At 37.4% G+C, this 26,709-nt stretch overlaps 1 protein-coding gene across 3 annotated transcripts in view; it reads right to left on the bottom strand.

The window, feature by feature from the left end:
- The window catches only part of LOC131078821 (protein NUCLEOLAR COMPLEX ASSOCIATED 4), a 142,714-nt gene that overhangs the window by 15,037 nt on the left and 100,968 nt on the right, over positions 1 to 26,709 (bottom strand). For 2 of the 3 annotated variants that reach the window (XM_058016600.2, XM_058016602.2), the window contains one exon: positions 13,147 to 13,294. In XM_058016600.2, coding sequence (XP_057872583.2) covers positions 13,147 to 13,294 — 148 coding nt within the window. The remainder of the gene's footprint in view (positions 1 to 13,146; positions 13,295 to 26,709) is intronic. The other variant, XM_058016601.2, reaches the window with a different exon arrangement.

Here is a 26,709-nt window from a genome sequence, read left to right as displayed (position 1 = left end):
AGAACTTTGCTCAAGACTATCATTCGGCTTACTCTCTACATGCACAAAGTCAAATCCACAATGAATTCCACTTCTAGTCATTAAGATGTCTCCACAAGGGATTGCCTCATTGGGACCCATCTAGTGACATTATTTTGCTACTCATCTTTATTCATAGACTACTTCCTTTCATGGATTCTTTTGGAAGCTCCTTCTCAACTCCTTCCCTTGAAGCAAACCATCACTAGAGCTACTAGATGGGACAACCAAGTCACTTGGACCTTACCTCTTGTGCCACTCAATCCAAAGCTTGCTATTACAATGAGCATTTCTTATAGGTGAATGATGATATATTATGTTGTCCTCACCATCTCTAACATCATCGTTCCCATGACTTGATGTTTCACATTAGCCAACTATGAGTGTGTTCCCACTAGCTACATGTTGATACAAACCCCTCACCCTAACCAAATCTCCCTCCAAGAGGTGGAGACAGGCGAGATTTTATCTTCAAATGCCCAATTTACTATCAGATGTGGTGGAGATATTATTGGCTCTATAAGGATTGAGGCAACAATCTATCTACTTTGTTTAGATATCCAAACTAGTAATATTCATACATTTATCTTCAAGAGGCCATCACCCTTCACCACAAATCCTTACATGCGGTCTCTACGGATTCTAAAGCCCCCAAGTCCATTTAGTTGCATTCAAGATACTAGAATCTCTAAATGGCCTTTGGATACCATTATTTATCTTATAGACATGTAGACCTATGAGATGACATCTCTCACAACTTATGCCTCAACATGTCCCTCCTCAGCATTATAGTCCTACTTTTTGAAGATATAGTTTAGCTCCTCGTCAACATAGAGAACTCCTCTCCAATCAATCCCCAACCATAGGGGCACATGATATTAAAAGCCTTTTAACTAATATAAGGGTTACTTTGCCATTGGATGTAGATGTGATCCTAAGAGGAGTACATCACTCAACCCTCCTAGCATTGGACTCTCCCTGATAGGCCATATCAAATCTTATATTGGTCCCTTCATGGTGATTGATGATGGCACTAGTGACTTAACCATTTCTAGCCTAGACAATGATTCTCAATGATATCCAATTTTACTCAACGTTTGCTCTTTGAGGTTCTTGTTTCCCTCCCCTAGCTAGTTATACTAGTTTCTTGACCACTTGTGTTGGTGACCCCTATTATTTTGTATTTCTTTTCTTCTTCTTTTTTGTTCTCCCGCTTTGTTAGGCCTTTTATAGGTTTCTCTTCCAAGAATTTTCCATTTATAGGTTACTGGTTTGGACCCAACATCTCTGGAAAAAACAAAACAAAGTTTCAAAAATTCTAAATCAGAAGCGAAGGATAGGGTATAACAAATAGGTAATAGGAAAAGTTGACATAGCAATGGTAATAGTAAAATACAAGCGATGGATATGAAAATGTTGTGCATATTAATGAGAAAAAACCTACCTACAAATGTGAAGAGCATACACAAGAGTTAGGACTAAAATAGGGAAAACAAAGAGCCTACCTCCACATGCATTTCTACTTGTGTTAATCTATTCACTTCTTCACAACATTATCCTCTACTAGCCTGCTCCAAATTGATGCATGCAAAAAAAAATTAAGCTTTTTTTTTTGACATTTTGGGGTTTTTTCCTATAATTCACCCAGATACAACACAAATTTTTTAGGATGTCAAAACCAAATTTTATTAATGCAGCTCCTTATTTTCCCTAATTTTCAGTAAAGGCGGGCACAACATTTAAGCCATAATATACATGTTGAATATCCAAACAACTGAGAAGGGGGGGTGAATCCGTTGTCAATTAAAATATTTTACTTATTCCACAAAAGCAAATCCAGTAAGCTAATTCCTGATTACTTAACCATAAACAGATATAACCAAAGATGCAAATATCGGCAAAAAATCAGGCAAATCGCGATTTATCGCGAGGCAAATGGACAGCCGATTTAATCAAAGAAAAAAACGCACCCAATTTTTTCCAAAAAGTCTGCAATTTTTTGGCCAAAAAAATCGGGGTTTTTTCTGATAAAATCGTGATTCAAAAAAATTGGGGTTTTTTTTAATAAAATCACGATTCAAAAACAAAACCCTAAAAGTAAACGAAAATAACATAAAGTGAGCAGCAAAAAAGAAAAGGGTGATTATTCTCCTCCATATCGTGCGACTGTTCCCACGGCCGACGCCCTACACTCGACGCTTGACGTGTGATTTTCGGTGCTTTTTTGTCGACGCCCAACGCCATTCAACATTTTTCTAAAGTTTTTTTAAACCTGCAAATTTTTTTTAAATATATCTAAATAATAAAACAGTTTTAAATTAAAACTTTAAGAGACATGTTATTTAAGTTTATACTGTTATTTTCATATATAAACTTAAAAAAGATATATATTGTTAAATTTATTACTAAAACTTAAATAAGATATATACTGTTAAATTAATTACTAAATTGAAATATATATTGTTATATATAAACTTTAATAACAATATATATATATATATAACATTTTCATATATAAACTTAAATAAGATATATACTGTTCAATTAATTACTAAATTGAAATATATACTGTTATATATAAACTTTAATAACAATATATATATATATATAACAGCGTATATTTCAATTTAATAATTACTGTTATAGATTATTGTTATATATATATATATCAATATATAACAGTAAACACATTGATTACTGTTATTAAATTGCAATATATAACAATAATCTACAACAGTAATTTATTACTGTTTTTAAATTGAAATATATACTTAATTTATAACAGTTTTAATTTTCATATTTCATTATTGATTACTAAATTTATAATGTATTTATTTAGTGCTCTTATATATAAACTGTTTGGTCTCTTTTGCTAGGTTTCTTTCGAATTTTTATAAAGGACAATGGCTTCTGCAACTAGAGGTGGTGGTAGAAAGAGGGAACCTATATGGAAACATGGCACACTAGGTGCAGTGGCAGGAGAGGTTATTTGTAACCATTGCACGAAAACTATGACCGGTGGCATACACCGACTCAAATCTCACCTTGCAAAGATCACTGGACAAAATATTACGGTATGTGAAAATTGTCCTGAAGAGGTTAAGAGGGAGGCAAAAGAAAGGCTTTCAAAATTTGAGAAAAAGAAGGCAGAAAAAAAGAGGATAGCAGAGGCAATGGCAACCCCAATGAGAGATATCAGCTCTATAGAGTCGGAACATATTGGAGTGGGCAGCTATACATCTAGTTTTTTCATTCCTCGTAACACTCCTGGTGCACAACCCGGATTGTCAGGTACTTCATGGAATAAGGAAGTGCATCAGCAAACAAAGGTAGCATTGGCTAGATTTTGGTATTACAACAATATTTCTTTTAGTATTGTTGATGGTCCATATTGGGAGCAATTGGTTAGTGGATTGACCATCTCAGGTAAGGGGTTCAAGTCCCTAAGTCGTTATGAGTTGAGTGGGCCATTATTGTATAATGAGGTCCAAACCACACATCAGCTAGTGGAACAACAAAGGAGGATATGGGAAAGAAATGGCTGCACCATTTTATCTGCTGGGTGGACGGATAGCAGGAATAGGACACTCATCAACTTTCTAGTTGCTTCAGGGGGATAGGTGCTATTTTTAAAATCGATAGATGCCTCAAATGAAGTGAAGAATGTAGAAACCTTGTGCAACATGTTGGATGAGGTGGTGACTGAAGTGGGAGTGCAAAATGTTGTTCAAGTAGTGACCGATAATGCAGTTGCATATGTGATAGCCAATAAACTTCTACAGGCTAGGCATCCCACGTTATTTTGGAGCCCTTGTGTTGCCCATTGCCTTGATTTACTCCTTGAGGACATAGGCAAACTAAGTTGGGTGAAGAATGTGATTGAAGATGGAAGGGAAATCAAAAAGTACATCTACAACCACACATGGGTTTTGGAGCTAATGAGACAACACACTGATGGTAAGGATCTAGTGCGTTCAGGAGTCTCACATTTTGCCACTAATTTCCTCAACTTACAGAACATATTACATGCATTGCCCAACCTGAAGAGGATGTTTGTGAGTGAAAGATGGTTGGAGAGCCCTTATTGTAGGAAGCCTGAAGCAGAGAAGGCCGTGAAGGCCATTTTTGATGATAGATTTGCCAAACTCATGGAGGAGATCATCAATGTAAGTGTTCAAACTTCAAACTTCAATTTATGATTTATTTTTTAATTTTCTAAAATTACACTTTGCTGATTTTTGTTAAATTTTTCATGTCTAGTTGTCAAAACCGTTGGTGAGGGTTCTACGAATGGTGGATGGGGATAAAAACCCCATAGGGTATTGTTGACGTGTATTTTGTACACAATCAAACACAGAATAAAATACCTAAAGGTACCTTATCCTCTCTTGAATAAAGCCTCCGAATGCTGAAGATGTCACGAAAAGGATCAATCGGGATGACTTCAAGGTTCTTGTATGTAGGGTCTCTACGTGTGGATAAGCTCTCTGTGGTATGATGTGATTTGCTAGAATCACAAGGGGACTTACATTTGATGATTGAATGTCTGATCTGCTTTGAATATTTGCTGGAACACAGGCTCTTACTAGCTTTGATTTGAAAAAAGGAAAAAAGATGAGGGCGAGGAAAGAATCTAATCCTAATACTAAGGAATGTAGGAACAATGATTGATCTTTGATGAAATTCTAACTAAGTCTTGTTTTGACATCCCAGGACCATCTCCACAAGGTTAGTGCGATCTTCGAAGGAAAGCTTTATGATGTTCAAATCATCACTGTAGGCATAGACACCATCAGGTTGATGCATATCAATGAAGAAGCAACAATTGAAGTTAAGCTTAAGCTGAATGATTCCAGTTGACTACACAAGGCAAGTCTGCAATCAACAAACTGCTAGTAGTATGGATATACGAATTCCACCATCAATCAAGCACATTTCTTCCACTCATCTAATAACATGAAATCAAATATGAGAAGTATAAAGACCATGCAAATTGTCGAATCAACCCATAAATTTCACCATTTCTTCAATGAAGTTACAAGTCTTTTACAACAACATCTTGGCAACAATCTTTGCCTTCTCTCTCTACTCTACTCTAATTGCTATTCTATCAACTAGCTAATCACCTTCTAACTACTCTCTATCTATCTTCTAACTCCTATCTATCTTCTATCTCTACTCTACTCTAATTGCTATTCTATCTTCCAACTATATTCTAACTATCTATCCTTTACAAAATGAAAATGCCAAGGCTTATATAGTGCCCTCAATACAATTCGATGGCTTAGATCAATTCGAGATCAATGGCCAAGATTCAACAATGAAAACCCTAATTAGGGTTTGTTACAACCATTACATAACATTTAATGCTTGACCAATGATAAAATTGTATTGCTTGGACACATGTCCTCTCTAGAAAATTCCACCAATGGATAGCTGGGGTAGGTACATCAGAGTTTGTGCCACCTTCCATGAGTTAGGTACATTGAATCTGGAAATGCTGAGGTGGACCACACTGACTGGAGAAGTGATGACTAGGATGCCACCTCGTCTGACACTTGTAACTTGGTAAATATTCAACTTGATGTTGTTGAGAAGCTAGCTTTAATTATTTCATCTGGTACTATCTGCTTCTTCAACGAACCTTTGTTCTAACTTCTTGTGTCCTTGATGTGCAGGATGATTGTTGTACCTCGCCTTGGAATGTTGGATTGGAAGAGGTCGCCCTTGATGACGTTAGTCCAAAGAATGTCGTCCTTGTCGATGCTAGGCTGGATCGAAGAAGGTCGTCCTTGTCCTTGCTTGATCGTCCTTGATCTGGCTTGATTTTCCTTGAGGAGAGTCTTCCGACTTGTAGATCCTCCGGGCTTTGGAGTCGCCATCTTGATACCTACACAACATTTCAAAATTAGTAATATATCTTGAAATCTAAAAATTAAACTTTAAAAGGAAGATTCAAGATTTTAATTCAGGAAACTTCATGATAAATCTTGAGTTATCATTTCCTAATTTAGGATTTTCAAAGCAAAATTTAAATCTTCAAAAATGGTGCCAAGGTGATTACGCCATACCTCCACTTGGGAATTAATTCTAAAAAAATGATGCAAAAATAGGAGAATTCGCTAGGCAAAATGTAGATCAAGACTCCCTTTAGCAAAATGCGCCCCCTTTAGTCTTCACAAGCATCAACTCCACCACCTCTAGCCTTCAACACCTTCAAAACATCTGGAATTTATCCTCCAATCTAGCAAGAAATACGCCTCTCCAATAGCCTTCAAGATGAATTTTGCCTTCCTTAGTCTCCACACTTGGTAGAAATTCGCTCCACACAAGCTAGATTTCGCACCTCCTTCCTTGCTTCTCCAAATCGCACTTGAAACAATGAGTGGATGATTTGAATAATGAAAAACACACCCCAAATATATAGAGCGCTCACCATTTCACCTCCCCATAGGCCGACTTGATGAAAGTAGGCCAAAAATAAATAAAACTAAAAAGGAAGAGGCCGACTTAATTAAGTAATAAAAAATGATACCTCAAGCGCTCTTCTTTTAAATTTTAAATTAATAATAATTAATTTCGAAATGCCTCAATTAATAAAAAAAAAACGATTTTCCAAGGCTCAAAATTAATTATTAAATGCTATGCGATTTTCATTAAATGCCAATTTAATTAGAATTTTTTTTTAAAAATATTTCGAAGTTTTTTGGCGAACTTGGCATCTAGTGCGATTTGCTAAAATAAGGCCAAAAAATAATGAATTTTGATAACTTCGCTCTGGTCCCTTGGAGAGGGATAGGAGCACTCCTGCATTTTTGTCCTCCATCCTTCATTTTTTACGTTCAAAACCTCATCCTTGACGTTCAAAATGGCATTTTATCTGGAACTTTAAGTTCAATTCATGTGATCTTTGGAAGGAGCTTGCCTTAAGGCATTTTCGCCCCGGTCCCTTGGTGAGGGACAGGAGCGACTTTTGGTTCATTGCACAAACTCTTGATCATATCAACCTCGAATTACTTTCTAGACGTAGAACATCACTCCCCACTTCATCTTGAGTCCTGGCAACAAGAAATAGCATTTCAAAATGTTAGGCACTTAGGCATTTTGAAGATTTCGCTCTGGTCCCTTGGAGAGGGACAGGAGCGATTTTGCAACTATGAGCTTACTTGTGTTTTGCTAGCCTTCGAAATTATCTTCATTGTACCAATCACACCCCTTTTCATTCATTTCAAACATAAAACTTGCTTTGCCCTTTGCCCGAAGTTTGTCTTGTGAGAAAATCGCTCTGGTCCCTTGGAGAGGGACAGGAGCGCCTAGTGCAACTTGGGTTGATTCTCTCCTTTGTGGCCTATTCAAGTTATATTCAACGGGCAAAACATACTTCTTTTGACCTCTTCAAATCGCGAAATCACTTAAATCTTGCGAGGATAATGCAAATTCGGAATTCAAGCTCCGGTCCTTCAGTGAGGGACAGGAGCGATTTTTGTCCTCAAGGCCAAATCACTACAATTTTCATCTCAAATTTCCTTTGCTAGGGAAGATTTCACCTTACTTCATGCTATGAATAAAAGTTAATGTCCAAAAAAGGTCTAAAATTGTGCATATAAAGAAAAGCGCTCTGGTCCTTCAGTGAGGCATAGGAGCGAATTTGACCTTCTAGGCAAAAAACTTCATCATTTCATTGTCAAGTCTGGATGCTCTATCATGCTCATTTCGTCCTTCATTGTGTCTTTGATGTTTCAATTTGACCAAACAAGGTCAGGAATGACTCAAATAAGCCTTTTCGCCCTGGACCCTTGGTGAGGGACAGGAGCGCTTTGCCTTGGTCCCTAGGAGAGGGACAGGAGCGAAATTCGCTCTGGATCCTCAATGAAGGACAGGAGCGAAATTTGACTTTTTGAACTCTCTATCAGGATAATTTTTATGGAATATAACATTTAAGTATAAGAAAGAAGAAACATTATACTTTAAGTTATATTCCATATATACTTTCAGGATGTTTGAGAGTGGTTTCAGACCTCCAGGAGTTATATTGCAAAATCTAGTTTTTTGAGGTTTTTCAGTTTCCAGACTTAGTCAAATTTCAGGATCAGGACATTCCAGACTTAGCCAAATTTCAGGACCTGCTATCCTATTGATCTCCCCGACAGCACTCAAAATGCAAAGGCTAACTAACAAAACCCTAAAAGACCAAAAAAACAAACCCTAGAAAGCAAAAAAAGCAAGGGTCCCCATTTGCAATGGGGCGATGTGTGAAATGGTCACAACAGGTATCTATATGAGGCCATGGAAAAGGCCAAAGAGCCAATTCAACACTTGTATGGGTCAAACAAGACCAAATATGAACCCATATGGCGCATAATTGATCGAAGGTGGAATCGACAACTCCACCAGCATATCCATGATGTTGCCTACTATTTGAACCCCAAGTTCTTTTTCTCCCGTACTTTCAAAATAGATGCAGAGGTTCAAATTGGCCTCGACACATGTATTCAGAGGTTGGCTCCTGATGAAAATATTCAAGATCTCATTGCTAATGAGTTGCAAAGGTACAAGAAGGAAGATGGGCCATTGTTTTCTTCACCTATTTGTGTTCGTAAGAGAGACACCCTGCTGCCAGGTAAAAAAAAATGTGCTCTTAAATTTATTTTACCATTTATTTCAATCTTTATGTTTATAAAAAAAATTACCAAGTTATAAATGCCAATTTTTATCCTTGTAGATTTATGGTGGGAAGAATATGGTGCCACAATGCCTAATTTTCAAAGGCTTGCAATCCGCATATTATCTAAGCCTTGTAGCGCTTCTGGTTGTGAGGGCAATTGGAGTGTCTTTGAGGCCATTCACACAAAAAAGTGCAATAGGTTGACTCAAAAGCAATTGAATGACCTTGTATATGTGCGGTACAACCTTCGATTACATGAAAAGAGGGTACAAGGGAAAAATTCATATGAAGCACTTGACATAGATGAGATTGATCCATATACAACAGATTGGATTGTTGAACCTGATGGTGCTACTGGTGATGTTGATGTGGATCCATTTTCACTGACAATCACTTAGATGAGGCAGCTGAATGGGCAACACAAGTGGCAGAACGTGAGGAGGCAAGAGATGAGTTTGCTGATCCAAAAAAGGCAGATTCCTCACCTGTTGAGGATATTGCAACAGAAGCTGCAACACCATCTACTTCAGCACCCACTCAGTGGCAACAGAGTTTTTTGAGCTTTAGTCGTAGACACAATCTATGATTTCTAGTTTTCATTCATATGAAATCTTGAACTTAATATGTATTCAAACTTTAGAGATTGTATTTGTTTTGTGGTCTAGACTCTATGATATGTATTTGACTCAAACGTATTTAGAACTTGAACTTGTTTTTTGGTATATTACTATATGGCATGTATTTGACTCAAACTATGATTTATATATAATGGAAACTAGTAATATGTCATTGTGTTCTATCAATTTAGTGTATATGTGTGTGTTTTTAGAATATTTTAAGAAATTATACATTTTCAAATGTTCGATAATTTTGCCGATTTTTTCCCAATTCCTGATTTTTTTATAATTTCAGCCAAAAGATTTATTGCTGATTAATATTTTTTCATGTTTGGATATAACCATGAGAGAACAAACACATAAAACACCAAATTCAATGTGGAAAACCCAAGAAGGGGAAAACCATGGAGAATGTTAGTTCTCAAATATAAAACACCTGTTAGGGTGACACCTGTTAAGGAGATTTTTTACAAAGGGTGGCTAACTGCCAGAATGCTCACTACTCGACTAAAACCACCAAAAAAAGCGAGGGCTCATTACCAAGAAGAAGAAGAAAGAAAAAGAAGTAATCCACCACTGTAGCACAGACGCTACTAAGCTACAATGCCGAAAGAAACCTTTGGCTCATTGCCTTTGGTACCAAACAGCATCGCGCACTACCACACTTCTCAACCATCACCACACACAACCTCGTACAAATTCGCATCAAGAGGAGATAGATCTTTTTTTCCAATCCACTTACCTCAATATCTCTTCATTACAATCATCCTTTATTTATATTAATCTCTGAATTAGAAGTCTCCCAAGTCGGCCAAAGAATATTACCAAAACCCAATTTGAAATAGATCTTCACTAAGCATTCCCGCGGTGTAAAGGAATGAGAAGTGGACCACACCACTATGCACTACATCGACCAAAAAACAACACTTTATCCAAATGCCATAAACACCGGAGCAAAAAACAAAACATTCAAAGTCAACTGGACCTGGAATGAACATATCTGTAACCATGACTCCGAAGCACATCATCACGTCTCGAATCAAAATAACAAAGATAAAGATATGAACAACATAAATCCATAATAGCATCGTCAGAGCTAGAAATGCAAAGAAATGTGGAGCACTGCAAACATTGTCAAATATCATCATCATCACTGCATACACTTCCGAAGCACAACTTCTAGAGCATCAGATCATAAGAATGACATCCCAAGGCAACATCCAACAACATACTAAAGCCTCGTGACTACAACTGCAACATATCAGAAATGCGGAGCAAAAACCAATCACTGAAACAAAGAATCAATACATTGACATTAATGACAACCATACTGACACACCATCAACTTCACATTTGCAACATTTGTAACCAACTCAAAATCCACACAGCACCCCCCAAGAGGAAGCCCTAATCATTAGCCCAAACTAAGATATATACATGAAGTTCCTTGGGCTAATGTACTTAGTTCAAACTAGCAAGGGGTGTTATCCCCAAAATTTGTTGGAGATACTCAAAAGTATCTTTGCACAAAGCCTTCGTAAAGATATCTGCAACCTGCTCTTTTGTAGGTACATACTCAAGTTTTACTTCATTGTCCAACACCTTCTCCCTTAAGAAGTGATACCAAATAGAGATATGCTATGTTTTGGAATGCAGTACCGGATTCTTAGAGATATTTATCGCACTTGTATTATCACACATGATTGAGATCAGTTCATCAAACATCACACCAATATCCTTCAATGTCAATTTCAACCAAAATATCTGTGTGCAGCATGATGCGGCTACAATGTATTCAGCATTTGTGGTTGATAAAGACACGGAGTCCTGCTTTTTACTTAACCATGAAACTAATCGGGAGCAAAGGAAAAATGCTCCTTCACTGGTACTCTTTTTGTCATCAACACTTCCTGCCAATCTGCACTTGTATAATCTTTTAGAGTAAAATCTGATTCTCTAGTATGCCACAATCCAAAATCTTATGTTCCTTTCAAATATATGAAAATCCTCAGATATATGAAAATCCTCTTTACTGCAACATGCGACTCTTTCGGATCTTGCTAAAATCTAGTTGTAAGGCAAACAACATACATGATATCCAGTCCAATCGCAATCAGGTATAAAAGTCCTTCAATCATTGATCTATACTTACTTGCATCAGTCTTAGGAGATTTATCATCATTAGTCAATTTGCATCTGATAGTCATAGGAGTACATATTGGTTTGGAATTCTCCAATCCAAACTTTTTCAACAGCTCTCTAACATACCTTGACTAAGAAATGAAAATACCTTTACTGTTTTGATTCATTTGTAACCCAAAAAAGAAATTTAACTTACCAATCACGGACATTTCAAATTCTTTTTGCATTTCACCAACAAACTTCTTGCACATGCCATCATTTCTTCCAAAAATTATGTCATCCACATATACTACAACAATTAGGATCTTATCTAATTCAACTTTAAAGTAAAGATTGTTGTCGGTAGACCCTTTTTGGAAACCTTGAATCAATAAATACTTGTCTAGCCTTCTACACCAAGCTCTAGGAGCTTGCTTTAACCCATACAGTGCCTTCTTCAATCTGCAGAGTGCAGACAATATCAGGATCATTTGACAACTTAAATCCTTCTAGTTGCTCAATGTAAACTTTTTCTTTTAGTTCCCCATTCAAAAATGTTGACTTCACATCCATTTGATAAACTTTGAAATCTTTATATGCTGCAAAAGCTAAAAACATCCTAATAGCTTCCGTTCTGGCAACGAGAGCATATGTTTCTTCAAAATCAATGCCTTCAACTTGTGTGTAAGCTTTGCATACCAATCTTGCCTTGTTTCTTACAACACACCCATCTGCATCCAACTTATTCCAAAACACCCACTTTGTTCCTCTAACATTCTTATCTGCCGGTCTAGGGACTAGTTCCCAAGTCTGATATTTCTCAATCTAATCTAACTCTTCCTTCATAGCCTTCATCCAATTCTAATCTCTACAAGCTTCTTCAACTGTCTTAAGTTCAATTTCAGAAAGTAAACATGGAAGAACTTGTTCTTTAGCAGCTTTGGTTCTTGTAATAACACCTTTGTTCTTGTCTCCTATAATTTGGTTCTCATGGTGATTTTTTTGTACATACCTCAGAGTTTTTGATATAGTTGCCAAAGCAACCTAAGTTTCTTTCTGATTGTCTTCTTCTTTGTTCTTCTCTTCTTCTTCCTTGCTTGTGGACTCATCAAATTCATATCCTGCTTGTATACTAGAGTCTTTGGAAATGTTTTCGTTAACCTTCACATTTGTACTTTCAACGATTTTATCCAATCTCTTGTTGTAACATTGGTAAGCCTTGCTCTTTGCAGAATATCCTAGGAATATGCTTAATTTTGATTTCCAACATGCCAGTTGAATAAACTACACAAATCAACCTTCCTGCCCATATTGAGACTATGCATGGAATGTGAAATTATCCTTTAATATCTTTACGTGAATTTAATTTGTTACACCAGTATATTCTCAGATACAACATTTAGTAAATAATTACCTAGCAGCATATTTCTGTTACTCAGTTGAAGTTGGTTTACCAAAGATGGTCATGAAGTTGAATACTCTTGTTCCACTAACCCAGTATAACAATTAAAAGCAGTGAATTTTAACCTTTCTTTTTGAAATATACTAACATCATATACCATTAAAATGCATACTTATTTATACCAGGTTTGATCAATCTTTCATGATTCTTATATTCTTCTATTGACCAACATTATTTCTATATTATTAAAGATCTTTCAAGAACTGTATTTATTTACTATAATCATCAAGAACATCACAGTTCCCGGGAAATTGAGTCCTTACACAGGGCTTTAGACTTTGCTGTATCCTTCTCCTCAATCACAAACATATCTCTGCCAGGTTTAGCTGTAGATTGGCAAAAGTTGTCAATCTTTTCCTCTGGTCGCTTTGTTTCAATTCCTTCCACTTCACCCATTTCTTTGTGGTCCTGCTGGTGAAGATATTGAAAAATTTACAATCAATTTAAAAGAGCAAATCAGTCATGATAAATTATGTTGGATGCATAAAAGATTATAACAAATAAATCGCATGGAAATATTAACAACAGAGTTGGTTAAATAGCACAGAGCTTTGACTAAGGCCATAGAACAGAGACATATATATAAGTGCTAAGTACCATGGCAAATCAACACAGAAAGGTAAAAAACTAAAAGTAGAAATAAAGATTATCCAGAAAGCATGCCTGCAACAATAAATAACACTCTGTAAGACAGACTAGCTGATAGGTTGAACCAAAGGAATCCATCACATGAGCTCAGAATGGAGTATCCCCATTTCAAAAGCAAGCTTCCATATAGATAGTGCTACACAGTTCCCCAGACCCTAAACCACAAATCATATGCTCCTAAGTTACTAGTGAGGGAAGCAGCTCAGCAACCTTGAAGATCACAGAATGATTTGGTGATAGTGTAAGGGTGCTCACAGCATACCCTTCTTCCATTAAACATTGGAAAAAGTGGCAACAGTGATGTGAATTAGGTTATATTTTGAGAGAGAGGGGTACACGGTAGATAATAACAAAACTAGGCTCTGATATGAAGGGGCAGCAATTCAATTTTATTTAACCTGCTAAAAATTCAAAATATTGTTAATAAATATCATGGGAAAGATGTTCCATCAAGGGTGTCAAAGTCATTGAAGCATGCTATAGATATCTTGACAGCATACATTATACAATAGCAATGCTTGTACTGAAAAACTCAACAAAAATATTTAAGGAAATGGCAATTGTCTAGAACTTGTCAGTTTCCTTGAAAGAACTCACCACTTGAATCATTGATTTTTCATAGGGAATGTATGTTGGACTCATTAATGATATAAATAAACTTGAACATAGAAATCTCAATTACCTCCACTTTACCATGTTGAATTTATATGCATTATTCATTTCTCAGTTTCTCTAGAACATATTCTGCAGTATTATCATAAAAGTATATTTGGGATTCCTTGTTTCTGAAAAGGGTTACCTCTCCCCAATAAAGCAAAATACATTCACCATAATCAGAAATAAAACTTCCTATATATCCAATGTTGGATAACTGGTGCATTTTCTGTACTTCGCAAGGTCAATTTTTTAAAAATTAAAATTCTGGACTCACTGTGCACATGCATTAGAAAACCTCAAGGTTTCAAGTCCAACTACAGTACCTACCATCAGGACAGACAGAAAGCATACAAAGAATAGTCTAGTATTTAATGATCTTGAAATTGATGCATGACTTTCCTAATACCTTATTTTAATTTATTGATTTTTCACTAATTGTAATGGGGGTTGTTTACTTCTTTATCTGGTAAGACTAATACATGCATAAATGAACATGGAACACAATGCATACCAGATTGAATAAGTAAGGTATAGCTTTATTCATAGGAAGTTGTGCACATAGAAGTAGACCAGGATGATCAGGCAAAAGGATTAGACTGCCTTCCCAAAATATGAGAAGCCTAGTTAAAATGGCCAACAGTTGCCAAATAGAACATGACAACCACTTACAGCCAACTCCTAACAACTACCCGCAATCCAAAAAGTAGTTAATACACAATTGAGTACAGCATAACTTAGCAGTTAATTATTACGAACTACATCATCCCCCTGAAAAAGAGAAGTAGGATTCCTAGCAAACAAAGAACAAAAAATATTTAAATCACTGAACATTAGGGCAGTAGACATCCCTAGAGATGTTGGAGCTGTTTGTTCCCTTTTCCCTTTCTGTCTAGTCCTATGAGTATACTTTAAAGCTAGAAATACTCAGTCCTTCTAACTCATGCCATATTGTTTTAATTTATTTGTCCAGATTTGTGGCCTTGGAGCAGCCATTGAAGCTCCAACTGATGAATTCTATCCTTTAACTGCCATTTTATAGTGGCAAATCCTGAATTTTCCACAACAAATTACCTATGTTACCCTGAGTTCCCGGGATGGGAATGGCAGGGGATGGGGATACGCATTTCCAGGACAGCGAACTTTTTGCCAATTTTGGGGACAGCTATATAAAATATAGGGAGAATTTATAATATATAGGGAAGTTTTAAATATCAATATGAAAATATGGATAAAACACTCATTTGCTGGAATTGCTACTGCTCTATAACAATCCTTGTATTATGGATGGTTTGCCGAACCTTTAAAGCAGCTGCTCAACCCATTTCTCCTCCTATGGAATTACATAAGAAAACTTGTAGCTTTCTGGTTTTTGAATGGTGCAGCCTATATATAGCAAACATACACCAGTGTTTGTAACACCAGAGAAATTTGCATGCACCATACAAGCAGTTAAAATTCCCTTTTAAACATTCTACTTTTGGAACCATCTACTCTACTCTCTGAACAACCTGCTATAAAATTATTCAAAGGCCGTAAATCACTGTTGTACAAGCATGCATAACTGAATGCAAATGTGCAGGGTCAACAAAGTCATCAGATCATGTGGTACTAGCAGAATTACCTAACCATGCAGTTAGAACATAAGGGTGTTCAGATCTTCAAGTCGTACTTCAGCAGGCCTGTGAATCAACAGATTGCAGCTGCCACGTGCTCATAACTTGTGTCTATTTAAGCAATAATGCCTACTCTTGTAATTCGGACTGCTGTCTCTGAATACTGCCATAATGTCGATAGCACCTGGCTGCATTACTCTCCAAGTCTCCTCCAACATACTCGCTCTAACTTTCATTACCATACTATCGCCTTTCAGAACATAAACACTCAACAGCCTTGGCATCATACCCACCATCATATTGATCAACTTTTCAACTGTATCCATGTGGCAATAAGGAGTTGTATTCACTAGCTTTAACACTCCCATGAACTGCAACAAACCCAGTAGATATATACTTTGAAGAGACTAATCCATGGATTGCAGAAGCATTGATGCCTACGGAAACTCTGGCAAAAGAATCAGCAACCCCACTGTGCATAACACCATATTCTGGAAACGCATATCATACAATAGGAGAGAAAACATTGTATGTCATACAAGAGGATCTACAACCCAAACAGGTGGATGCAGTCATGTAGTTGGATATGGAGCATGAGTGGGTCATATGGCAGATGGCATACAACAAAGAGGCCTGAAACTGTTTGGTAAAATGCATGTACAGAAAAAATCAAGGTAATGCCAGACCATACAATAGGAGGAGAAAGCATTGTATGTCATACAAGATGAGCTACAACCCAAACAGGTGGATGCAGTCATACAATTGAATACGGAGCATGAGTGGGTCATATGGTGGATGGCATATGACAAAAGAGCCTGAAACTGTGTGGTGATCTTTCGTTTGATTCAATTGTTCTGAGAAGCTGGAATTTGAAGCAATGATGGGCTTGGCATATGGCAGAGCATAGGGACTCTTGATTCTTTTGAAAAACATAAGGTGAAATAACTATTTATGAATGCCTATATGGTAGAGGAATTAGGTACTTTACTATTTAGTTTTTTAAATTATTTCCTTTTCCACCCATTGCAAAGCAATACCCTTCCCCTTATTATTGTTTTGCTTATTATAATATTATTTCCATGTGGGACCCATCTTATATTTCACATTATACTTTCCTTAAATTGCTTTATATTTGTCTGTCCCACTTCATTCATTCACATTGCATTACTCTTTCCAACTTCATCAAGTTTCCATATATGTTGATTTACACAATACGGGTAGGGCCCTTATAACATTAGTTAGCACAACATGAATGTTACATCCCACTTGTGCCGCCCTAGTTGTTTTTATGCTATAAATTACACCATGTTATATGTGCCCTAGTTGTTCTATGCTATAATTAAAAGATGTTAATTGTGCCCTAGATGTTTCATGTTTTAATTGAATGATGATGCCCTAGATGTTTCATGTTATAATTGAATGATGTTATTTGTGCTTAGTATGATAAAATGATGACTCATAACTGTTAAATTGATGTTTTAACATTTAACATGATGACATTTAAGATGTTTTACTTTTGTTGATAATATTTTTGAAATGTCAAAGCTATAACAAGATTTCAGGTTAATTGTTTGAACTGGCCAAGAGTGTGCAAGAGTTCGTCGTCCTCCGAGAAGGGAGGGGAAGTATCATCAGGTTGGGAGGTAATGAAAGAGAACTCATACCATCTGGAAATCCTTAACCGTAAGTTGAGTCAGGTCATCTCATGTTGACTATGTCTTTCGTCAATCGGTTGGGTCAGGTAACCCTAATTAGGTCTGAATAGGAGTTCTTAGGGTTTCACGACTCTAAGTCATAGATTGGATTCCCAAGTTATTTTATTATTATTTTAATTATGGAATTAAATCATTTTATAGTTCACGCATTAATATAATTAATACATGTTTATATTAATATATATACATATCATATACGTATACTCTCATATATAAGTACGTATATGTATGTATCCAAGACATTAATGAATACATAAATAAAAAGTGCTTGTATAAAGAAACATGATATAATATATATGTATAAAAATATTAATATCAATTCACACCTTTTATCGTATAATATTGACATTAAATATTTTGGACCAATCATATGATTTGGTCTTTTTATTAAATTCTTATTGGGTTCCAGGATTCTTGAGCAAGTCTATTGTAATTTTCATTAGCACCATATATATAATCAAATTTATTTATTTGAACATAAAATTATTGAAGGCTATCTTTATTTAATATATATTTTTCTTTGGACATAAAATAAAGAAAACTGTTCAAGTGAACCACCATAGTGGCAAGACAGAATTGGCATGCTTCTCATACGATTTGTAATGCATACAATTAATGAAAAATCAAACCTAAATTAAAAAAAAGAAACCTGATTCTTCTAGAAGAATAAAAGCAAAAAAGGCATTTGGCGTGACCATTTTTATCTTGCCCGTCAAGAAACCAAGCATGGAATTGGTGTGGGAGTGGAGAAGGAAATTCACGTGAATGCAAAGGAATTAGATCGAAATGAAATCGGTCTCATATCGCCAAGTATTTGGCATGTTTTTGAGAGGGCGATTGACATTATTCGAGAGAGTTTGGGAAATATTTAGCTCTGTATATCACTACTGTGTTCTTCATCTAGCATGGCGGCAACCTTACTAGGGGTTAGTTCTCCCGAAAGAAGCTCAAGAGGTTCACAGAAGTTGGTGAACAGCACAAAGAACAGTATCAAGTCGAATTTCCTCCAAATTTCCAATTCATGTTATATAGACAAAGCTCAGCAAGCTTGTATATTCTTTCTTTCCTTCTTTTGAGTTCAATTTCATTGTAGAATGAATTGAAAAAATTAAATGCCGAAATACTTATACAATTTGCCAAAGATTTGAACAAACTGGAGTTAGGAATATTGTATATACTCATGTGTTGTTGAATAGGGCTTGGGTTCTTTTATTTGTTTAAGAGATTAAATTGTTCTCTATAAATACTGCACAAAAATTACGATTATAAGTTTTTGATTTAAAAAATTCTACATTCACTCCATACAGTATAGGGTTTGGCAGAGATTAACTTAGCCAATAAAAGGGTAATCTCTGACATGCAATAGGCTGTATGGTTGTGAATGCCTTATAAGAACACAACGAAATGTTCAGCATAGCTGTGAATAAAAGATTTGTGAATTTATGAAATGCTTGATATAACCAGCATAGCCTTGCTCTTTCAAACTGTGTTTGACTGCATTAAACCCTTATAAACAATGGGAAATGTAATCATATTATTAGTGTATTCAAGGAAATTGGACAGATTGTCAAGACTGCAAATATAGTGCAGCCGTAGAGACTATATTGAAAGGTGAGTGAGAAATTTTTAAGCTCGGAAGACTCCAGAGAATTTGAGTCACTGGAAAGAACCTTAGGGCTTAATTTAATCAAGCAAATATGAATGGGAGGATTATCCAACAGCAAGGTTAAACTACAATATATATATATACAGAGAGAGAGAGAGAGAGAGAGAGAGAGAGAGAGAGTGGATTATAGCCTGGAAACTATGGTGAGCGTGACTGGTATAGGATATGCAGAATAATACCACTCATAATTGAGGGTATGCATACCAGAAAAACTTGTATTATGGAGAATTCATCTCCTTATTTTAAGCTGTCTCAGAATTATCCAAAACAGAAAAATGTTACAGCTGTGAGGCTGATTATACCAACTGAGATTAAAGCTTGGGAAAGGTAAATAGGCAAGGGCAGAACAACAGTACTCCATAATGCAGATAGCATATCAGTTATTAAAAAAGGCACTTAAATTTAGCAATGACAGCAGAGACATGTCATACATGAAACTCATATAAAACTTTAAGAGTACAAAAGAAGCTTAAGCCAATTTATCTTTCCTAATCTAGGTGTTAGTTATATTTCTAATACTTTATACAATGATTTAAGATAAGGATAAAACATAAATCTCATATGAAAATTAGTGTTGTTAACTAAAATTCATGTAACACTATTGTGTGGCAATGAGTCTCTATGTGAGCACAAATATGGTCAACTATAAGTTAAAACTTACTTGTTTCAAGACCTATGCCCTAGAACCTTAAGTTGCAGCCGAGAAGCGTGAAACTTTGACTTCACACTTAAATGTGATTGCATCTATTGAAAACCTTTGGCCAAGGTGGTGCTCATACCAAGATCGTCAGTCAGTTCATGAGTCCAGATATACACCCCAATCAGAGGTCATACTAGTTAGGGTTATCCTATAGTGTATGACCGACTAGGGAGTTGTGTAGGATTATACACCAAGTCTCAGATGGCATGAGTTCAACTTTACATTACCTCCCTGCGAAGGGTTAGGCCAATCTAGTCGGATATGGCACGAGGGACTAGTAAGTTCATGGTTGGGCGGAAAAGCGCCCTGATGATACTTTCCCTCCTTATTGATCTAATGGTAAAGTTATGAAAGTTCGGAATATAGGCATCTGGAATAATGTATCTTCTAAACCTCTCTTTTCATTTAATTTAAAATGTTAAAGTTTTCAGTTTTAAGTTCAAGTTTCCTTTCAGTTAATTAATGTTAAAAAAAATCTACTAGTGTTTCCTTCCTTTTTGTTTCAAGTTGAAAAGTTATAGTTTATTCTGCATAGTTCTAAATTGCATGTTACAATGAAATGGCAAACTTTAGATTAAAAACTTCATGAATTTATCAATCTTTAATCATGCCTTCTTCAACATTAGTTAAGTCAAATATCAATGCTTCAATGAAGTTTGAAAAATTAATCATAAACATTTTCTTATAACCTTTTAATCCCAAATTGCCATTTACTAACAAAATGTTTTATTATCCATGCCCTCCTTAAATCCAAATTGATGTGTCAATTTGTCGTCTTATTAGCATAATCCACTTTATATTTCATGAACTCTTGAGGATAAGTTCAATGTATAGATTCATCCAATCATCTTGTTCTATTCCTTTTCCTTCTTCAATTTCTATTAACTTCCAATCGAACTGAAAAACTTCACAAACTTCCATTTGACAATGGAAGAGGCATCTCAAAGAGCTAGTTTTGTCCTCTATAAACAAGAGGATAAATCCAAAACCCCTTTAACGTGCAACTCTATGATACCTTGGGCTCTACCATTTTAAGCATTCTCCATCAAAATCAAAATCTAATAATCCATCAACTATAGTTGCTTCTTTGCAATTGAATTCTTCTTCAAATCTATGATGTAAGTTTTCCCTTTATTTTCGATAAACTGATTCTTCTTCCAATTATGATTGACCTTGACTTCTATCGACCAATCTCAACCCAATAATGCATAGTAGGCTTTTTTTTAATTAGATGACTTCAAAATTCAAAATGAATGATTGGGTGCCAATGATCACCTTTTAGCCCATGCAGATGGCCAACAACATTATACCGTTTTATTCTACTCTAATCAATTGGAAGGTCAACAGCCAAATAGTGGGCACTAGAGACTTCCAAGTCTCCTTTGGAAACACGTTTAGATCAAACTCATCATCAACAAAAGTATTAGTGAGTGTAGTTTCTAATATCTCCATGTGTACCACTAATGGTCATCCATCTAAATTCATTGCCAATAGGATAAGGTTAATCACTTGAATCCTCAACAAAGAACACTTCACAATTGGCTCATTTTGCTTTTCAATTGATTCACTCACCAAATATTGCATCATCTAGCATAAAGTTTGTATATCCCATGTCACAATTAGAAATTTAAGCATTTGTAGTTATTACTTTAATTTTGAAATGCTTTGTAGCAAATCTATTACCTTACAAGTGTTATAGTTTGGAACACTTGCTTTGCTATAGCATTGTCTTAACTGAGCTTGCTTATAGTTGTTGCCTCCACATGGGATGGCCACCTTTCTCTAGTCATTTGCTGCCAACCTCCACTCTTGCTTTGACCAACCTTTGCTTCTCTATTGATGGATCCAAGTGGTTTGTTTTTCTTGATCAAGATGAGTTATTGCAATTACTTCATCCTCATCCACAATACAAATCATATTGATGTCGGCTTGCTTTGGACAATTACCATCTCCATCTCATGTCAAGTCTGCACCATTGGCAAATAAATCCAAGGAGTGCCTTGATTTTTAGGACAATCTCTCATGAAATTGCCCACATGTTGCACTTCCAACACTATATGATTGATCGGTCTTGGCCATCATACACTATTCATCTTCTATCTCCACCTACATTCTAGTGCCTATTGTCTCTTTGGCTCTAGTAATCCTCCAAATGATGCGCTAGTAGGCAAATTTGGATGTTGATGTCTCCGCTTGAGTAAATAGTATTTGGGCACTCTAATTTTCTAGATTGTATGGCCAATCCTTAATTCAATGGCCCAAAACTTCACAAATTTCACTAAACATCACTTGGGACAATTAGTTTTGATCTAACTCATTTTACAATTAAAACACCAAAGTATTTTCCCTTCTTCCATGTCCAACTCTTCATCATTTTCATAATGTCTCTATAATGGACCTATACGAATCGCAATTAATTATCGTTTGAATCAAAATCATCTTCACCTTTCCTCAAATAGGAGGATGTCTTGTTTTTACTCTCTATGTTAATGGTCCAATTGTACACATTGTCATATGATGATGGAAGTACTATTTTCATCTTCTTTTCCAATCAAGGTATCAATACTTCAATGAACCATCACTTTTTTAGCCCACTGTTGATTCCTTCTCCAATATGCTCAATAATTCCTTCAACCTCCTATTATAGGTTCATGCATAGTTATGATTACACTTTGAGTATTATAGAATTCAATGACAATCTCATAATCATTCCTCAATAGTTTGAAGTCTTGTTTAAATGCCTTCATTAATCTCTCACATTTCTTTCTAAGTATCAAGAAAATTCGCATACCAATATATTGCCACTCCTTATATTGTGGTTGCAAAATATCTCAAGACATATATCTAATGTGTCTGCCCAATTGCAATCTATATTGTAATACATGTTCTACAAGGTCTCCAAAACCATTGCTATTGAACTTTGGCAACTTCTACGTCTCAACATTCAAACTTGTTGCAAGGTCAATCATTCCTTGATTTAATTATAACATCTGAAGCCTTACCCTGCAAAAATTCTACTCTATATACTCCTTTGCTTCTTGACCACTTCCAAAAACATCCAGACCCTCAACCCGTCTAGAAACCACAATAATTAGGACACAACCAATACCACATTAAAGTTCTCTTCATGTTGCAAGGGTTTCTCCAAATGTCTTAGAATTGGTTTCCTCTTCAATGAGCAATTCTTCAATGCCATGAAGATTGCTCTTGTATGCCTACTACTTTTGTTTGCCAGGAATAAGTCCTTGAACTCCGTTTCAACATTAATATTTTGTCATCTAAAGGAGGTGCCTTAGAGATTCAGTTCTTTCCTCCAACCAAACTTGATCAACAGGACCAACACACCCTTCTTTGAGAAAAGGGAGTTCCCTGGCAACCCTGACCCACTCTTCTTTTGTACACCCTTGAACATTCATAGTCAATTGCATATTCTCGTGTTGACTCCTACACACATGTTGGCTCCAAAATTTGCTTCAATTCCAATCTAATTATACCAATGAAATATTCTCATATAGACTTCTTTGTTTCCTTTGTTTCACCAATCTCATCATCTCGTATCTTGATCCTAAACACATTGTGTTCTCCTCCCAACATTTGAATCTTAGGGCATTAATGTAGTTGGTCCCTAGTGTAGTTGTCACGAGATATTCACCATCATTAGCTCTTTATGAATTGACCAAACTTATCTAGGCAATGACACAAATGTCTGCTCCTTTATCCAATAAGACTAATACTTGCATAAATGAATATTGTTAGGGGTAAATAGCTTATGTTAGTAACAATAATAGTTATAATTGTGTTTATGTTGTGTTTATGGTTATGTTGCGTCACCGAGAGGTTCCCGTCGGGTAGTTGGGAGTTGGTGATGGTTGGCAACTTGGCCAACCGTCGGGTCTATATATTGTTTGGATAGAACCTCGGCAAGGGAGATTATGTATGGACATTCTGGACAGTTCAATAAAGATATAACTCTTTTGGTCTAACTGGTATCATTATTATTTATGCTGTGATGTATGACTGTTTTGGTAAATGAGTATTTGGTACGTGTGGAAAACACTGTGTTATCTGTTCGTTCACCAACCTTATATTAAGGACTAAACATTTTGGCACCGTTGCCTGAACGAACCTGGAGATAACTATGGCGGCAGGTGGCGGGAATTAATGGGCCGACCATTCGACCAGCAATTAATTGTCGTGGATAGCGACACGCACGAAGAGAGTACCACGGAAGAGGCATGAGAGGATCAGATGACGACGGACTTGGTAGAGTTGTGGGACATGTCGGTCACGCAATAAGTGCAGAGAGAGGCTCGAGAGAGAGTCCTCTCGGAAGGCACGGTACGTGGTGAACTCATCGTCAGCACTCCCGTCTTTGACCTACTCAGAAGTATTCCAAGCTTACTTGCCAAAAATCTGATTGCACTTCAAGACCGAAGGGAGGAAACTGCACGAGAACTCCATCGGCAGCAAGTGCTCTGAAGGTACGAGGAGCGGAGCCGTAGGGAGGAAGAGGAGAGGGAGGCTAGTCGACGTTGTACCTCTGGTACTTGATGCCCCTACGGCCAAACAAGGACAAACGTACCACTACCACCGAAGGAGTAGACGAGGGAACTGTACGGAGATCTCTCTGCATAAAAGAACAGGTCGACCGGAGACGACAGCTAAGGGAGGTTGTTGACTCAAAGAGCCCGGAGAAACGCAGCAGAAGTCGGAGTCATAGTCGGGAGAGACAAAGGCCATGTACATGGAAGGAGTTGGTCGAGATCACCAAGAACCTGCCACTTCCAGACATAGCGGAGGAAGATCTTGCCGACCAAGCCCCACACTCGACGTCAAGTGAAGAGGACTCCGAAGCCGAGTCGCAAAGCAGCCCATCAAAATATTCTGAACAAGGAGAGGAGGCGGTACAAGACCTGCACGAAGAGATCGCCACTATTTTTGAAGCAACATTATCTGGCATCAGGAATTTGTCCTTGTCAGAGGGCATCAAAATAGGAGGGTCGGATCCAGATACCCCGGGAAGGAGGGACTATAGGAGCGAGGGTGACCAAAGTCCTGCAGATAGGGGCCCAACCAAACCAAGAGCGTACAGTACCTCCCGGACACATAATACCTTTCCGGCATATAGTCACTTCCAAGCACTACATAAAACCCTCCAGGCAAGAACAATGGCACACACCCTGGAGAAACAAAAGCTTCCAAAATTCATGGGCGACGGGTCGGAGGACCCCGTACAGCATTGTAAGACATGCCTGACCATTTGGGAGGCAAATGGCCAAGACGACCAGGATTATTGGTTGAAGGCATTTCCAGCCACTCTGTGAGGAATAGCTATTCACTGGTATACGGACCTGGATTCCCAGTATAAAACGTCCTGGAACAGTCTAAAGAAGGCTTTCAAAGAGGAGTTCAAACTCCTACGGGACGACAATGAAATTGTGGCGGAGATTTACAATACCAAGCAAGGAAAAGGAGAAAGCATGCGGGCATATAGTAGAAGGCTAAGGGAACTGCTCAACAAAATGGAGAACCAATCGACTGATGGCCTCAAGAAGAGATGGTTTGTTGAAGGATTGGTACCATCCCTCATACGGAAGATGAAGGCGGTCCCCCCGCCCTCGTACGATGAAGCATACAACCATGCCATGGATATTGAAAGCGAAAATAAGACATCCCGAGGGAAGCGTCGGGTGAGCGATGGTGATCGTACGGATGAAGACAGTGATGGGGAGTCCAAAACCGTGCAAGCACTCTGAAGGGATATGATGAGGATGATGAAAGAACTAAAGGCTGACAAAGAAGGTGGTAGGGAAGGAAAGGAGCTATGGTGCACCGACTGCAAGACAGAAGGACACACTAAGGGGAGTTGTCCCCGCAAGGTCTTCTATGACATCTGCCAAGTAATGGGACATTCCATTAGGAATGCTCGTACAACTTGAAAACACGGAGCACACAAATGGTCTACGCCCAACCCGACCAAGTCACACCGCCAGCGACACCTCCGAAGCCGGCAGCAAACTCTAATGCCTCTCCTAGAGGGTACAGAAACAATCGGCGGGGTAACAACAGGTCCAATAATAACACGCCAAGGAGTAGAATTCAATATGACACGAAGGGACGACCCATGATTCAATGCAGAAAGTGCAACGAATGGGGTCACTTTGTGCAAGAATGTCAAAACGGGGGTGACGCAGGAAGTTTGATGTGCAAATGGTGCGGTCCAGGGAATCACGAGGGCATAGACTATCCGAGGCAAAAAAGGGTGAATATGTTGGAGGTGGAAGGATTGAGGGAAGGTGTATTGGCAATCACAAGATTGAAAAACGAAAAAGCGATGTATCCTGACCCTCGCACGGAGAAGGAAAGACTCCAGGACGCCAGGGCAGATATCGAGCGGGCGATGGCAGAAGAGCAGAGGGCCTCACACTCGGCTGCCAGTGCACCACTCTGGTCAGGACCAGAGAAAACTATCATTAAGCAGATGTTACAAACCACAATACCCGAACAGGTATCCGACCTTCTACAGACCATGCCACAGTTGAGGATGGCCTTGACGAATGCAGTCGGTGACACCACCGTCGGCCAAGAACACCGGACGATCACAGAACCACATAGTACGGCTCCAGTGAAGGAACCTGGTACGGACGCCATGAACCTTATACTGATCACGGTAAGCATTGGACGAAAACCTGTCGTGGTGGAGATGGACATAATGGGACAAAAGCTCACAAACACCATTGTGGATGGCGGGTCCGGAGTCAACGTACTACCGGAGGAAACGTGGAGAAGCCTTGGCAAGCCTGCTCTCTAGCCACTAACATTCCATC

The sequence above is a fragment of the Cryptomeria japonica genome, chromosome 2, assembly GCF_030272615.1.
Source record: "Cryptomeria japonica chromosome 2, Sugi_1.0, whole genome shotgun sequence".
NCBI lineage: Eukaryota > Viridiplantae > Streptophyta > Pinopsida > Cupressales > Cupressaceae > Cryptomeria > Cryptomeria japonica.
Note: the sequence above shows the minus strand (reverse complement) of the source record. Positions and strands in the feature narration are given on the sequence as shown.